General features: G+C 38.4%; 1 protein-coding gene across 3 annotated transcripts in view; it reads left to right on the top strand.

The window, feature by feature from the left end:
* The window catches only part of IARS1 (isoleucyl-tRNA synthetase 1), a 212,228-nt gene that overhangs the window by 70,229 nt on the left and 124,379 nt on the right, over positions 1-17,620 (top strand). For all 3 annotated transcript variants that reach the window (XM_077820953.1, XM_077820952.1, XM_077820954.1), the window contains one exon: positions 13,843-13,941. In XM_077820953.1, coding sequence (XP_077677079.1) covers positions 13,843-13,941 — 99 coding nt within the window. The remainder of the gene's footprint in view (positions 1-13,842; positions 13,942-17,620) is intronic.

Genomic DNA, 17,620 nt, shown 5'->3' with positions numbered 1-17,620 from the left:
AGAACCACTGAGCTAAAGGGACATCTTTGTGGTTTGCCACTGAGTTGTAAGTTGTCCAGAAGAATATGAATCTTGAGCTACCAATTATAGTGCTAATCAGCTAGTGAAAGCAAGTTAGTTGCAAGCCTCTAGCTGGCAATAAGCAAACTCCGTGGATCATAAGGGCAGAATAGAAGTCTAGGCAAGGGGCTCATCCCATCACATGGCTTCTTCCACCCCAGCTTTGTCTGCTTCCGCCCACCCAATGCCAGAAAAGCTCCTGACCCAGTCAAAACAATGATCAGCTTCAGAGTTGGGGAGATAGTGCTTCACTGGGCTCCTAAAATGGGAGGGAGAAGTACTTCCACCGGAAGGCCCAGCTCCCACATCTCATTAGCTCACTCTGTGGTGACTCAGACAGCCTCCCATTCGGATCTTTTCATGACCTGAATCTCTCAATCCTTTGTGACTGTAAAAAAAAAAAAAAAAAAAAAAAAAGAGAGAGAGAGAGAGAAAAATCTGAGAACCACTGCTCTATTGTAATCCACCATGCAGACCTCTAAGATGTCTTCCTCTAAGACAGTTAGTTCCTTGCCCAGCTCAGCCTAATATAAAGCAAGTTTTAATGCATCCAAAGTCTGTTGACAACTATGGCCATCTGTTTTCTTTCCAAAGACTACATATTTGAATGTGTGGGAGTGAGAAATAAAATATATGGGGAAAACTGCATTATATGAAGTTTACACTCAGGATTGTTTGTGTTCAACCTCTTGAGAGAGTCAGACATCTAACTCACTGTTGAGTTAGATTTGATCTGCTCTTATAATATCGAGAAAACTCTAGACCAGGGGTTTTCAACCTTTTTCTTTCTGAGCCCCACCCTGAACATGCTATTAAAAACTCTGTGGCCCAACTGTGCCACAACTATTTTTTCTGCTTATAAAAGCCAGGGCTGGCATTAGGGGGTAGCTAGCAGGATTATTCTTCAGGGGGTCCGTGAAGCTAAATTGCTCAGGCTTTGGTTTCAGCCCCAGGTGGCAGGCCTCAGGATCCTGGGCTTCAGTCTCATGAGGTGGGGCTTTGGCTTTCTGCCCTGGGGCCCAGCAAGTCTAATGCTGGCCCTGCTTGGTGGACCCCCTGAAACCTGCTTGTGGCCGCAGAGGCTCTTGGACCCCCGATTGAGAGCCACTGCCCTAGACCAGCTGAAATGTATCAGTTATGTGAAATGTTGGCAGCCCAAAAATGCAGCCAAGTGCATGAAAACCAGTACATGAAAATGACTCATCATTTTCATTGTTTATCTGAGTAATGCATAAAGTAAATAAAGACTTTAAACAATAAAGAACAAAATTAGATTTTTAACAATGTAGTTCAGTAATCTGGTAAGAATATTTGGTTTCAAACTGTTTTTAATCCAAGTCTCTTTAAGAAGAAACACATTTTTAATACTGTTTCACTTCTAAAAAAGCTTTGAAATTAGAGTGACCAAACAGCAAGTGTGAAAAATCAGGACAGGGGGTGAGGGGTAATAGGAGCCTATATAAGAAAAAGACCCAAAAATCTGGACTGTCCCTATAAAATCGGGACATCTGGTCACCCTATTTAAAATTGTACTAATCCTACTCAAAAGATTTTGGCAGCAGCACTGATATAAGGACCTAGATAAATCTAGATACATAAAAAAGTACAGACTTCTTTTAATGCCACTAGATGGAATCCTTAGGCAATGAGCATTTCTTTTGCTCTGTATCAAGGATCACCTTTAATTCTCCTTGAATAACATCATTATCTTATCTAGGTTGAGATTACCCTGGGAGAGGGGGAAAATGACCTTCATGTATTGTTTCCATGATGAGTTGGCAAATCACTGTGTCTGAGAGAATTTATACTATAGCTAATGCAATCTTATTTTTCTGATGTAGCAAACTTTACAATGCTGGACGTTAAGCCAAACCAATATTAGAGGGGTGCCTTACACAAGACAGAAATGCTACTATTGCAGTCTGTATTTGCTTTCCTACTGATGATAGTAAGTTACAAGCAATACTGGGAGGCAGACACTCGGTTGGAAGGAAGTAATAGATTTCAGTCACTTACAAACTTCATTTCAGTGCCAGCAGAAGCAAAAACCATAGTTGGGATGTGCTTTAAGTAGAGGAATAAATTCTCAAATTGTTGGGTTTTTTTTCTTCAGTTTCGTAGTAGGTTTGTTTTGAGCAATATAGGATAATTAGGCTGAGGCTGAGCTGCTTTACTGAAGGCATGTTATCCGGATTTTTCTGTTAAGTTACTTAACTATTCTTCATCCTTCTCCCTGAAAGTGGGCAGTTCTGAATTCCCTAACAGATCAAGCAAAGGTGAATAAAAATTGATATTTAAAAAAAAACAAAAAAACTTGACAAGTTTTTATTTAAATCAGGTACTTTGATTTAATTTTTTATTTAAATTAAATACAGTTTTACTTTAAAAAATAAACCTGTTTGAAATGATGACCACCTATGTTAAGGCCTAAATTTACTCTAATCTAATTTAAATTAAATTAAAAATATTAAGCAGGGTGGATTTGATTTAAATCACTAGTCTGAAAGACTTGATTTAATCATGGATTTCTGCATAAATGGGCATTCTTGTTGGTTGTTATAACCTTAGTACATATTCTTCTACATCTATCTGTTGAGTTGTGGTTTCATTTTTAGAAGGTACACATTTTTAAAGTGATTTATTTTGAAAACTTTTCAGATTAGTTTTACAGCTATATCAGAAAATGAATGATTGTTTGGTGATTTCATTTACCAAAGGTAATTGAAGCAGATAGTTGACCTCCCAATGACTTCATAAATATCTCCAATTCAACAGGTTAATCGTTAATATTTGGAGGATTTTCTTGCCATGGTGTATTAGGAGGAGAACATCACCAGACAGACATTTAAATTGTTTTATTTAACTAAAACAACAACAAAGTTATGTATTCTGAATTTTTTTCTTCAACAGCAAACAAGCATATGAATTTTTGAATGTAGTTAAACATTCAAGTTTTTTAAAATCAGGTTTGTTAAAATTGGTTTTAACTAAAACAGTTAAATGAAATTAAAAAAAACAAAAATCAAATAGACTATGTCAGCCAGGCCAACATGAGAAACTTAAAATATTGGCTTCTGCAGCTAACTCAGTCATCTTCACCTTCATTTTCCTGTTTGTTCATCATCTGGAAAAGAAAAAACAGTTTTTCTGCTTTTTCAGGTCCCAAATGATTTCTCAATTTGGAATGAATTAGTCCAAAGTAAGAAAATATTCTTTCTACGCTGTCAGAAGAAGATACTGCTGTTAAAAGTGAGATTATCACTTCAACAGTCTCTGAATCCAAGTGCTTAAGTGACTTCCACCAGTTCACTGGTGTGACTTTCTTTAAAATGTCATCAGCAAACCTATATTTCTTGAATGGTTGACCCGTAGCTCTGAAGTTTATTATAGTTGGCATTATGGAGGGATGATTGCTGTGTCCATGTCATAACGAACTCCTCTTCTTCAGCAGTTAAGGTTTGACGCTGGCACCGAGTATTGAGAATATTTGCAAGAAAATGAGCTGGAGATGGTGCTTGTCCCATTCGTTTTTTTTTAATGCTTATAATTTAACTCTGTCATTGCATATTTCTTTCTTTAAGATCTCACGCAGTTCCTTCCAAATTTAAACAGTGTCAGCAATAAAACAGCTATTTCTCTGCATTTTGTTTAAGGCTACAGAAATAGGCTTCAGGGTACTTGTCATGTGTTCAACATTTCTCTTAAGCCCAATGTTGAGAACTTTGGCTGTGACAGTGCCATCTATATTTCATAAAAAGAAATGGAGTACTTGTGGCACCTTAGAGACTAACCAATTTATTTGAGCATGAGCTTTCGTGAGCTACAGCTCACTTCATCAGATGCATCTGATGAAGTGAGCTGTAGATGCATCTGATGAAGTGAGCTGTAGCTCACGAAAGCTCATGCTCAAATAAATTGGTTAGTCTCTAAGGTGCCACAAGTACTCCATTTCTTTTTGCGAATACAGACTAACACGGCTGTTACTCTGAAACCTATCTATATTTCATGATTTTGTTCACAAACTGTTATCAGATTAGGCCAGTTCTTGATATAGTGCTCAAAACGGTCCACACCTAAGTTCCATCACATGTCTTGTGGGAGAGTTAGCTTGGTTCCTCCCACTGTTTTCAGAGCAGCTGCTGCAAAGTGGTTGTTACGGAAGTATTTTGCAATTTCAGCAACGTTAGCCTTTATTTCTGGAACACTGAAGTCTTTGGCTAGGAGGTGCATCAAATGAGCACTGCAACTGTATGTTATTAGCTTAGGACTCTCTTCTAAATAATTTCTTCTCATCTTGGATATATTTGCAGCATTGTCTGTGACCAAGCTGCGTATGAGACATCTGAATTTTTTTTCACAGTTTGTTATAGCTTTTACTGCTACTTCTTGTAAGTATTCTGCTGTGTGGGCATTTCCTGATGTGTTAATCATTTCTGTAAGGAAGACATTCTCTTCTTCTGTTATCACACAAGCACATACAACAGGATCATTGTGGACATTGCTCCACCATCAAGACTCAGGTTAACAATTTCACCCTCTAGACCTTTTGCACACTGCACAATTTCTCTTTCATACACCTTTATCCAGCAATTTGCCTGCGACAACTGCTCTGTTGGGTGGACTGTATGCTGGTCTTAATTACTGAACCATGTTAATGAAGTGTGCGTTCTCAATCATACGGAAAGGAGAGTTTTTTGCATAAATGAACTGGGCAATTTTTTTAATCTGCTGGTTCTTATCACAAACTTATCTATGGTTGTTTCTGGATGATGGAGATTTTTTCTTTTCTTTTTGCCACAGGTGATATACTGTGGCTATGTGACATGCATGATGTGACTGAAATGCTATCATTGGCAGATAATTCTGAAACTATAGAAAATGATTGTGGTCTTGATGGTGGATAGTCTTCAGAATCCTGTATGTTGAGGATGGATTCTCCTAAACAAAATAAGTCAATGCAGTTATTTAATTATTATTACCATACCGCTCATTTAGTATTACTCATTGCATTCACTGAGACTCAGTTCTACTTTAAAGGTGAAATTGTAAAAGGAAGATCTGCCTATTTCAGCTATTTATTTTTTATCACAACTGCATCTAAAATGATAGTACCATAGAGTAACAATTATATTTTTTGCTCAAACATGAGAATTCAAGAATAGTGCAGAAGGAAGACAGGCAGTCCTTAAGAAAGACGTATGAAATAAAAAAGTTTACCAACTTGAAGATCCTGCATGTTCAGACATGTTCCTTTCATCATCTTCAAAGCAGCTTCCTCCTGAGAAGGAACACTTCTCAAGATGTTGTTTCATTCGGACAGTCAGGCGTTGCATTTCTTTGTTGCACTGTTAGCATTTTGCACGCGTGCCTGCCTTACTCACAGGTAGAGGAACCTCATTAAAATATTCCCAAACTGGGTCTCTCTTACAGCCTGCTGCCATTATAGGTTTTCCCTTCTAATGAGAGAATGGTATGGTAGATCTCAAATCAATGAAGGCTACACTCAGAAAGACCTCAAGACTTCTGGAATATGCTGCTCAAACAGTTTCACTTTTGTTTCTACTGCCTGTCTCTCCCTTCTCACATTTATCTCCAGACATCTTCTCCCTGTCCAGATCTATGCTGCCCCCAACAATCTTCTATTCATTGAACTTTTTAAAACTTTGCACTTTTAGAGAGGTAAAGGATTGACTCTGTGTACACAAATTTGCAGAGGGAGAATAGTGTTGAGGTCTGTTATTTCTCACCTGTATGTATTTATTTATTTAAAAAACATTTTTTGCTGTTAACAAGCATGTTATCTCTGGAAACACAAATCCACAGTTTGAGAACTGTAAAACTAAGCATCTCTTATGGTATCTTCTAGACTGAGTCCCATTGGGTAGATAGCAAGATTAACCTAAATCTATACAGAAGCCCCTGGAGCCCCATAAGATTTGGGTCCCTAATCCATGAACTATTGGAACTCATTTACAAAACTTTTCTTAAACTTTACATGAATATATTGTCCCCTGCTATAGAATTAGAATTTATAATCCCTATTCCGTGATGAGATATCTTTGAGCTATAATGTATCTTAATTAAAACTATCTTTAGATAGGTTTTTTCCTCAAAAAGCTTTTTATGAAAAAAATCCGATTTAAAAAAAAAAAATTGACTTTTATCCACCCTGATATTAAGCAGTACATGCCTGCTGCTGACATTTTGAAGAAAGTCAAACCACTGAACCAGAGTTAGCTGAAGTGCTAAACCAGCTTTTGATAGCAGTTGCCTCTTCTGTAGGTGCAGAGAGAATATTTTCTTCTTTTCAGTTTATTCAGCTAGTTCAGTTCACTAACCTAATTTATTCAAAATTGAGAAACCAAATAGGAAGTCAAAAAAGCAATGAAAATGGCTTCCCTCTTCTAATCTATAAATAAAACCTAGCTGTGAGAGGAGATAAGATCTACTCGTTCTAAAAACCTGAAGCACATGGGAGCGAGAAACAATGAGTTAAATTCACTAAATCGATTTTTTTTAAATAAATCAGTTAATTTAAAATGCAAAACATGTTTTAATAAACATTCTAATAAACTTTTATTATGTAACCAGTATATTTAAGATTTTTCAATTCGTTAAAAGTATTTTAAAATGTTATTTTTGTGAATTTTTAATTGAATTTGAATTTCTGAATAGGACTTGTAAATTATAAATAAAAATTATATAGCAAATAAACATATTCACCATTTTATAATATAATAAATGTAAAAATTAAGACTTTGAATAAATTAGCTATATACTTGCTTAAGTAAATGTATATAGCTGTTGTGTATCTTCCTGGTTAGCAGAAAGAAATTCCAAAATTAGTCTAAAAGCTATATTTAGTTGCAAATCAACATGTTCTAATGTTATCAGCTAATTTGGATCAAGCTTTCTTTAGGAATATAGCTAAAAAGTACAAATACAAAACACAAACTCAATTATTTAAATCAAGTTTTTCTGCTTGCTGATGTCAAGAGTTGTTCTTCCTTTAATACATGATCAGAACTAAGGTCCTTTGTATGTTGTCATCCTATTGCTATGATACACATTCAGATAAGTCTTAAAAGTAAATCGCAAACAATAGGGAAAAATGGTGACCGCTTGGAAAGCGCGTAGAAAACGGAGCCTTGCAAAGTTCCTTTAACTGACATTCGTGAGAAGTGTGACCCCACATGAACTTGATATTCTAATATCAGTAGTGCTCAACTCGATAAAAGTGTCAGTAACAGGCAATCTAAAAACTGTGAAAGATAAGAGGTAGAAGAAAATGTGACATCTGAAGTCTGTATGTCAATTATTCCAGCCTTTCCATGCATGTCTATAGCAGCAACATCAAGAACCTATAGCTGTTGGTTGTATATTTTGTCATCAGCCACAGTGAAAGCGAAGGTAGAAAGCTTAAAGGATGATAGGTTAGAAGTCAATTTCTTAATTTAAATTATTTCAGGTTTATTAAAATGACAAGAAAATGGGAAGAGTGACAGGTGGGTGAGGTAATATCTTTTATTGGACCAATTTTTGTTGGTGAGAGAGATGAGCTTTTGAGTTCACACAGAGCTCTTCTTTAGGTCTGGGAAATATACGCAGGTTTTGTCTGTATTACCTCGCTTTTAGCGACATGGGTGTGCCGGCATAGCTGTGCCGCTAAAAGGCACACAGTGTAGCAGCAGCTTTGTTGGCAGGAGAGCACTCTTGCTGTTAACACCAGCGCTTTTCGTCGATAAAACTTTTATAGCTCGGGGTATGAGGTTTTGTTTTTTTTTTAAACACCCCTGAATGACCAAAGTTTTGCCAACAAAGTTCCAGTGTAGACAAAGCCTTGGTGTAACCTCTAAATACAAGGTGGAGCAGATAGTTTGGCATAGTAGATAATGCATTTGAAGGGACCATTCAAGGAGCAGTGGCCAGTTAATACTGATCCAGATATCAGGAGTGGGGGCAAGGAGGGGGATTAGTGGGTTACAGATTGTTGTAATAAACCATAAATCCAGTCCGTGATTTTTTGCGTCTAGCGAAGTTATGGGTTTAAAGTTATGAGCTCCCAGGTTCGTCTTTTGAATGTATTGTGAAGGTTTCCTTTGTGGATAAGGCCTGAGCGGTCAGATATAGAGTGATTGCTTTGTGAAAAGTTTTCTCCCACAAGTGATAATGGCTACAACAACATTGCATAAAAGAAAATGGAAAAGTAGTAAGGATATCCAGAATTAAATATAGGCAGCCAAGTTAAAAGTATTGTAGCCATGTTGGTTTCAGGATATTGGAGAGACAAATATCAGATCTGAAGAAGAGCTCTGTGTAGCTCGAAATCTTGTCTCTAACACCAACAGAAGTTGGTCCAATAAAAGATATATTCCCTTACTCACATTGTCTCAGCCAAATTAAAATGTGGTCCGAAAACATGCATTAGAACAGTGGTTCTCAACTAGGGGTACATGTACCCTAAGGGTTACATAAAGGTCTTCCAAGGGGTACATTAACTCATCTAGATATTTGCCCAGTTTTACAACAGGCTATATAAACAGCACTAGTGAAGTCAGTCCAAACTAAAATTTCATACAGACTGACTTGTTTATACTCTCTATATACTATACACTGAAATGTAAATACAATTTTTATAATCCAATGGATTTATTTTATAATTACATGGTAAAAAGAAGAAAAAAAGTAATTTTTCAGTAATAGTGGTTGTGACACTTTTGTTTGTCTGATTTTGTAAGCAAGTAGTTTTTGAGTGAGGTGAATCTTGGGGGGTACACATGACAAATCAGACTCCTGAAAGGGGTACAGTAGTTCAGAAAGGTTGAGAGCCACTGCATTAGAAAATTACTGGAAATATGTATTGGACACACAGCAATCTGTTGTTGATGCAGAGAGGCAGTCTTTCCAGTCTTCTTCTCTTTATGTACAAAAAGATCTCATGAATTTGAGAGGATGCTCATTCCAGTATACAGCTAAGCGATGTTTAGCTTCTATTTCTCTACCGTGCTGAAATAGAGGAATTTTAAAGAGAGTACATTTCATAAGTGTCCAGAAAGCATGTTACCTTTATCGCTTCTACAAAAGAACTACTGGTGCTGAACATCAATGGTAATCTACAGTTATTGCTCCTTTAGATTTTTCTTAAAATGTTTATATAGCTTAGATATGTTTTGACATTTGATACATGGCTGTGTCAGGCATTAGCATGTGTAGAGAAACTTTTCAACAAAGCAGAATAGCAAATATTTTAAATGACTGAAATAAAGTTGATTTTTTACCTTTGAATTAATTTTGCTTTAATAATAATAGCTTCAGGATGGTACCTTGTTACTTCTGAATCACCCTAGGGTTTTGCCTGAGCTGTTTTACTGTGCGATCTTTTTTTTTCTTTACACATTAACTCTTTGTTATTAGCTCTACATTGCTGTAAGATATTCAGTTGATGTTTCACTTAGTAGAAACTTCAAGGATTCCATGTGGAAAAGGTATTTCCTCTAATGTTAACTATTATCAGACAGAAAGGAGTAATCCCAGCTGATATTAATTTGGGTGTACAGCTGTTGGTGGGGGTTAGTAGAGAGGAAAGTAAAGGCCTTATTCTTTTCAGTGTAAGGTTATACAGTATTATGTAGAATATCTCGCTCTACAATTGGAATGCTAGAATAAGATTTCATCCCCATTAAATCCCCATTAGTGCCAGATTTGGTGCTTGATCATTCCCTTGCCCCGTTTGAAACCAGGGGCCTGCTATTGAAATACCCCTTAGCGGCCTGAAGGTTCAGAAGAGTGTTTTTTTCTTTTCAGGAGTGCTACTGCTGCCACACGGGTTGCCCTGGTGAGGGGAGGGTTCCCCTTGCACATGTGATATAGGTGAGGGCAGGGGTCAAACCGATGTGGTGAAGTTTTCTAAGGTAACATAAATGTGCCTATACTTCCCCTTCCCTCCAATAAAGAGAATACTGCAAGAATATTACCGCTCCAGGCTCTTGCTCTTCCCCATAGAGTAAAAGTCATAGATATTGTAACTCTTAATTGCACAATTAAGTTTATAACCTGGGATTAAAGGGAAATAGAAGCCAAGATACAGTACTGGAGAAGAAAAGTGATGTGACTTCCGTTATCAGGCTGCATGAAACATACTCCCACTTCTCAGCTTTAACAAGCTTTGCTGGTGGATTTTCCTTTCCTTTCTTCTGTCACTCAGGAAGGCTCACCACTAGGCACAGTATTCTCACAACAATTGAGCTATCTCTTAATTTTCATCAGTATTCTGTAAACTTCAGGCTAATCCTTGATGTGAAGTAGTTCATTGGATATAGGCAAGATGTTGAGAGTTTTAAGAGTGGGTTGTTGACAGTAATGGCTGCATTTGGGAAATAGTAGCAGGTCATTCTTCAGGATATTTGCTTACAAATGTCTGTCAAACATGCACTCTAAGTACTGAAGCAGACTGGATAGGAACCTTGCTCATTTGTGCAGACAGCAGTGTTTTAAAGAAGATAATGTTGTGCCTAAACTCTAGCCTAAACCTGCTCTGTAACCTTGGGCATGTCACTTTCCCTTTAGGCCTCAGTTTCCCCATCTAAGACTGGGATAGTGGTAGACCATTGTAAAGTATTTGGGGATCTATTGATGAAGTGCTTTATATAAGAGTTTAGTATTAGTGATCATTATTGCCACCAACACTTAGGATACCAAAATGGCCCTTTTGCAAGGTTTCACTGGTTATTTTTGCTTCAGCGGCAAAGAGTCTCTTGGCTGTTTCAGCTACGAAGACAATTGACCAGGTTGTTGTAGGTGGTCAGCTTCAGTATAAACACCCTCGTGTTGTGAAAGCACCAACCTTTGGAGGGCAAATACACTGATGACATTCTTGTTGGTTCAAACTGGTGAATCACTGCAGCTGATGGTCATCTGGCTGGATAAGAAGCAACACATATTGATCTGGTTACTAATTCAGGTAAAACTAAGTCCTTGGCCATCACCATCAAAACATCTCCAGCTCCAGATTACATCTGCTCAGTATTAATCTGCCTGGAAACAGCATCGAGCAGGTGGCAGCAATAAGCTTTTAGAGCTGACTGAAAACTATAATTCTTCATGCAAAAATTCCATTCATAGTTTTTGTTTTTTTTATTTTATTTTTAATTCGACAAAATTTTTTTGCTTGTGAGATCCCAAGTCTATGAAAGGTGTGTGTGTGTGTGACTGGTACCCATTTTAAATACTGTCTAATTGGCACCCCTTCGTAGAGAGCCTTTTGTTTAGTTTCACTAATGAAGATCCAGAGTTATAATTGACTACAGTGTACATACAGTCCTACAACTGGTTTGTGTCCTATTTATGGTTAGTATTGTATACAGTAGAAGAAAATAAATACTGAGGGATTGGTTTGTAGTTACATGCAAACATATGCTGCTGTTTGCATCTTGGTGGGATGCCTTGAAGGAGTAACAAGTGAATGGGTAGAATTAATATGACGTATTCTGTACCTGTATCCTGGTTTAACCCATGTCAAATAAGTGAGGAAAAAATACCCAGTGACTGCTAAGTGAAATATCTGTTTGTTTATGTTTCATATGAAGAGGACAGAGACTGGTGTGTGGAAGAGACTGTCCAGTGGGAATCTTACCTTTATACTACTTCTGGTCTTTTTTTGGGCCTGGTTCTGCTTTCTATTAGGTCAAACGGCATAAATGGATACACTTTAATTTACAAGGGTGTAGGAGAATCAAAACCTATATTGAAATCTTATCTTTACTCTTTCACTTATGGAATATTTTTTCATTTAATAAAAATGAGATTTTTAAATACAGCAGTGAAGAAAGTCTACTGATTTACATGCAGGCACTTCCAGGAATTACTGGAAAGAAAAGGTTGTATACATCCACAGGTGTCTTAATTTAGATAGCAAGCTTCTACAGGACTCTCCGTCAATCAGCTAAGCAGCATTTGTGGTGTTTGTAATGTAAAATTGCACTAAGATAGTTAAAACACGTTACTTGTCTAATATCACTTTTCCATGTGTATAATTCCTATGCATGTCAGAGATGTTGAATGCCCATAAATGGGAGAGGGGGATGATCCCTAAAACAGTTTCTATTAAAATGTGGTCCATGCTATGGACAAACATTAAAGAGCCCTATTTTTAAGAAAATCCCCACTAAATAAAGATAGTGGTAAAGAGCAAATGAAGAACCATACATCAAACATAGACAACATTCAGAAAATGTTTTGCTCCTTTTACTATGTGAGGGTCTCCTTCTAGGGAGGTGTTTATATATTGAACTTGTATTGCTTTAGGCCAAGGTTTTCTAAAGTGCCCTGGTGATTTTTGGATGCCTCAATTTTTCGGTTCTACTCATTAAAAGGGTCTGACTTTTTTATGACTGCTGAGCACCCATTCTCTGAAATTCAGGTTCTTTAGAACTAGCACTAGTCTCTTCAGAAAATCTTGGCTCTAACTTTCAGTTCCAGAATCTTTGAATAAGTGTTCTTCTGTAAAAATCAGAAATCTTTAGCTCAGGCATGATTGAACCCCTTGTGTTCATTAAAACTGCAAATGAACTAAAATATGATCCTGTACAACCAAACCTGAGTTTTTGTTTGTGAAACGGAGGCATTTTAAACAATTTTTTTTTATAAAGTTGGGGTCTGAGTTAATAGTGTGAACTATGTAAAAACAGAGATTAGAAGAGTAGGAATAGGGAGGTATTTTAGTCTCTGAATATATGGCATTGTTGACACCAATATACATATTGGAATATTGAGCACAGTTCTGGTGTTCACATTTTAAAGTTAAAAATTACAGAGGATGTGCAGAAGAGAGCTAGAAAAATGATTCAAGGGCTGGAGAGAGTAAATGCCCTACAGTGAGAAATTTAACATAATGAGATGAAGCGCTTTGTCAAAAAGAAGCATGAGAAATTACTTGATTATGGTGTGGAAGTTCCTTCCCTGGCAAAAGATACTAGGTATTAAAATCTACTGGAGAAAGACATAACAAGAACCAGTAGTTGGAAGCTGAAGTCAGACAAATTCAGACTGGAAATAAGGCTTAAATTTTTGAAAGTAAAGGTGATCAACCATTGGAACCAACTACTAAAAAGTGGTGGATTGTTCGTTTTGAAGTCTTCAAGACTGGATACCTTTCTGAAAGATATCCTTCACTCAGACACAATTATTGGGCTCAGTACAGGGGTAAAGGGGTGAAATTTAATGGCTTGTGATATACAGAACATGAGACTGGCCTTAAACTTTATGAATCTGAGTACTAATTTTTAAAATTTTATTTACTAATTGTTTGTAGTATTTTAAACTGCTAATTGAAACATGCCTAAATGAACTTCTTTGTGTAATAACGTTTCAGGTTGATTTAATATGTGGTGGGAAGTGCTACAACATAAACTCAGTTGGAAGGCTTAAGAATTTGACTTGTTTTACATTAAAATCAGCATTGATCTACATCAGTCAGATGCAAAATAAGGTGTAAGAATATAAAATTAACCCCCCACAAATACAGTTTCTCTTATTTTCAAAATCGAAAATAACTAAATTTGCTACATTTTGTTGTGGGTTTTGAAAATATGGAGCTGTTACAAAAATAAATTAAGTACAATAATTCCTAACAAGTGTGTGTGTTGTGTGCAAAAATTGATCTGTCGGTACATTAACTAAATATTAACTATTGAAGTATTTGGTTGTGGAGAGAGGATGTTGGCATATAACAATATATTGTTTGCTAGGTATATGTGAACCTGTTTGTGCACTCTTTTCTTACAGGTCAGATACCCCTCTAATTTACAAAGCTGTACCAAGCTGGTTTGTAAGAGTAGAGCACATGGTGGAGAAGCTGTTGGAGAACAATGGTCAATGCTACTGGTACTGTATCTTGCATATATTTATTATTTCATTTCTGCTTATTAATACACTGTGATAATTACTGGCTTGTTTCCATTCTACCCTTCTGGAGCTAAGTTAGTGAGATGGTGATAGTGACCAAATCTCCAGGAGTAACTAACGACCTCCAATAATAATAAAGGCTTCAAATTGGGACATAAGATTGAGGCAGTGTTCCTGGCACTAATAAATAGGGACAGAATCAAACTCCACATAAATACATGTAGTCTCACAGCTGTCTGAAATACCCATATGTCTTTACCCACATATACATTTCCAGAGAAAAACTAGTTTTAGATTAATTTTTATGGTTGAGTACCGATCAGTAATTTGGGATAAAATATGTTATAGGGATACTGCAGTTATCCCCAAACTAAGGAAATCCAGAGCAAATGTTAAGCTTAAAAGAAATCTGAACGTGTTTAAGGTGTGGAAATGCACCATTGAGGCATAACCTCATCTTTGTCCTTTAGAGACACTATGCAATAACATATGATTATGATTAAATTATTATGTTTATGGTTCCAAATCAGATTACATTGGTTTTTGGACAGTTGCTTGCATGTTGTCCTTACATTGCAGAGTTACAGTTGTTTGTCCTAACTGTGCAGTTCAAAAATTTTAACAAGAAAAAAAAGTGACAACTCTGTAATCATATATATAACACACTGAATTAATGATAGGACTGGAGGGGACCTCGAGAGGTCATCTAGTCCAGTCCCTGCACTCATGGCAGGACTAAGTATTATCTAGACCATCCCTGACAGGTGTTTGTCTAGCCTGCTCTTAAAAATCTCCAGTAATGGAGATTCCCTAACCTTCCTAGGCAATTTATTCCAGTGTTTAACCACCCTGAGAGTTAGGAAGTTTTTCCTAATGTCCAACCTAAACCTCCCTTGCTACAATTTAAGCCCATTGTTTCTTGTCCTATCCTCAAAGGTTAAGAAGAACAATTCTTCTCCCTCTTCCTTGTAACAACCTTTTATGTACTTGAAAACTGTAATCATGTCCCCTCTGTCTTCTCTTTTCCGGATCAAACAAACCCAGTTTTTTCAATCTTCCCTCATAGGTTATGTTTTCTAGACCTTAAATCATTTTTGTTGCTCTTCTCTGGACTCTCTCAAATTTATCCACATCTTTCCTGAAATGTGGCGCCCAGAACTGGACACAATACTCCAGTTGAGGCCTAATCAGCGTGGAGTAGAGCGGAAAAATTACTTCTCGTGTCTTTCTTACAACACTCTTACTAATACATCCCAGAATGATGTTTACTTTTCTTGCAACAATGCTACACTGTTGACTCATATTTAGCTTGTGGTCCACTATGACCCCCAGATCCCTTTCCACAGTATTCCTTCTTAGGCAATCATTTCCCATTTTGTATGTGTGCAACTGATTGTTCCTTCCTAAATGGAGTACTTTGCATTTGTCCTTATTGAGTTTCATCCTATTTACTTCAGACCATTTCTCCAGTTTATCCAGATCATTTTGAATTATAATCCTATCCTCCAAAGCATTTGCAACCCCTTCCAGCTTGGTATTGTCCGCAAACTTTATAAGTGTACTCTCTGTCATTATCTAAATCACTGATGAAGACATTGAACAGAACCAGACCCAGAACTGATTCCTGTGGGACCCCACTCGTTGTGCCCTTCCAGCATGACTGTGAACCACTGATAACTACTCTCTGGGAATAGTTTTCCAAACAGTTTTGCACCCACCTTATAGTAGTTACACATAGGTTGCATTTCCCTAGTTTGTTTATGAGAAGGTCACACGAGACTGTATCAAAAGCTTTACTAAAGTCAAGATATACCACATCTACTGCTTCCCCCACATCCGCAAGGCTTGTTACCCTGTCAAAGGAAGCTATCAGTTTGGTTTGACATGATTTGTTCTTGACAAATCCATGCTGACTGTTACTTATTACCTTATTATTTTCTAGGTGTTTGCAAATTTTTAACTTGTTCTTTTTCCTATTTTACCCTCTGATCCTACCTCATTTTCACTGGCATTCACTATGTTAGACATCCCACCCATTACCACCAACCATTACCACCCATTACCACCATCCCATCACCACCAACCTTCTTGGTGAAAACCGAAACAAAAAAGTCATTAAGCACCTCTGCCATTCCACATTTTCTCTTATTATTTCCCCCCCCCTCATTGAGTAATGGGCCTACCCTGTCCTTGGTCTTCCTCTTGCTTCTAATGTATTTGTAAAATGTTTTCTTGTTACCCTTTGTCTCTAGATAGTTTGATCTCGTTTTGTGCTTTGGCCTTTCTAATTTTGTCCCTACATACTTATGTTATTTGTTTATGTTCATCCTTTGTAATTTGACTTAGTTTCCACTTCTTATGGGACTCTTCTTTCAGTGTCAGATCATTGAGGATCTCCTGGTCAAGCCAGGGTGATCTCTTGCCATACTTCCTATCTTTCCAGTGCAGTGGGATAGTTTGCTCTTGTGCCCTTAATAATGTCTCTTTTGAAAAACTGCCTACTGTCTACAATTGTTTTTTCCCTTAGATTTGTTTCCCATGGGACCTTACCTACCAACTCCCTGAGTTTGCTAAAGTCTGTCTTCTTGAAATCCATTGTCTTTATTTTGCTGTTCTCCCTCCTACCACTCATTACCCTATACACCTCTACCCCGATATAACACGACCCGGTATAACACGGGTTCGCATACATGCAGTAAAGCTCTGACAGTAAAGCTCAGAGTAGTGTGTTAAGGGTGCTGGGCCGGGGCCAAGGGGTTGGATAAGGGGCAGAGGGTCTCGGGGGTGGTCAGGGGCTCCTCCTGCCCCCCCCCCCACCTCACCCCTCAGGATCTGGGAGGCAGGAGCTGTGTGGAGGAAGCACTTGTGGGGCCCCGCAGTCCCAGAGTGGCCCGAGGGATTAGCGGGAGGCCAGGAGGAGACGGCTCTGCTTCCCTGGCCCAAGCCATGTCGCCTGGGGGAAGGGATCCCCCCTGCACTCACCAGCAGTGCAGCAGCCCGTCTCCAGCCTGCTCCACTCTGCCAGCTCCCAGCCGCAGTGCTCCACTTCCCGCCACAGGTGAGTGCAGGACCTTTCCCAAACCCTGTCCCCCAGTGACGCGGCTGGGGCCAGAGCAAGGAAAGCGGAATGGGCTGGGGCCGCGTCTCTCCACTTCCCGCCGCCAGTGAGTGCGGAGGGTGTCCTTTCCACAACTTCCCCACACTCACCGGCGGCAGGAAGCAGAGCACTGCGGCTGGGAGGTGGCGCAGTTGAGTGGGCTGGGGCCGCGTTGGTCTGCTTCCTGCCGCTGCCTGTGAGTGCCTGTCAGGGAGCGGGGTGTGTGGATAGGGGTCGGAGCAGTCGGGGGACAGGGAGCCGGGGGGGTGGGGTAGGGGGTAGGGTCCTGGCGGTGATTAGGGATGGGGGGGTCTCTGGAGGGGGCCATCAGGGAACAAAGGGGGCCAAAGCAAGTGGTCTCCCCTATAAAGCGGTGAGGTTTTTTGTTTTTTTTTTTGTCTCCCCAGGACCGGGTTATATCTGGGTAGAGGTGTATTTTCATGATCACTTTCACCCAAGCTGCTTTCCACTTTCAAATTCTCAACCAGTTCTTCCCTATTTGTCAAACTAAAATCTAGAACAGCCTCTCCCCAGTAACTTTCTCCACCTTTTTGAAATAAA

The sequence above is a fragment of the Eretmochelys imbricata genome, chromosome 7 (genome assembly GCF_965152235.1).
Source record: "Eretmochelys imbricata isolate rEreImb1 chromosome 7, rEreImb1.hap1, whole genome shotgun sequence".
In the NCBI taxonomy this organism is placed as follows: domain Eukaryota; kingdom Metazoa; phylum Chordata; order Testudines; family Cheloniidae; genus Eretmochelys; species Eretmochelys imbricata.
The sequence above is the reverse complement of the archived record's forward strand: the minus strand, read 5'-3'. Positions and strand labels throughout refer to the sequence as shown.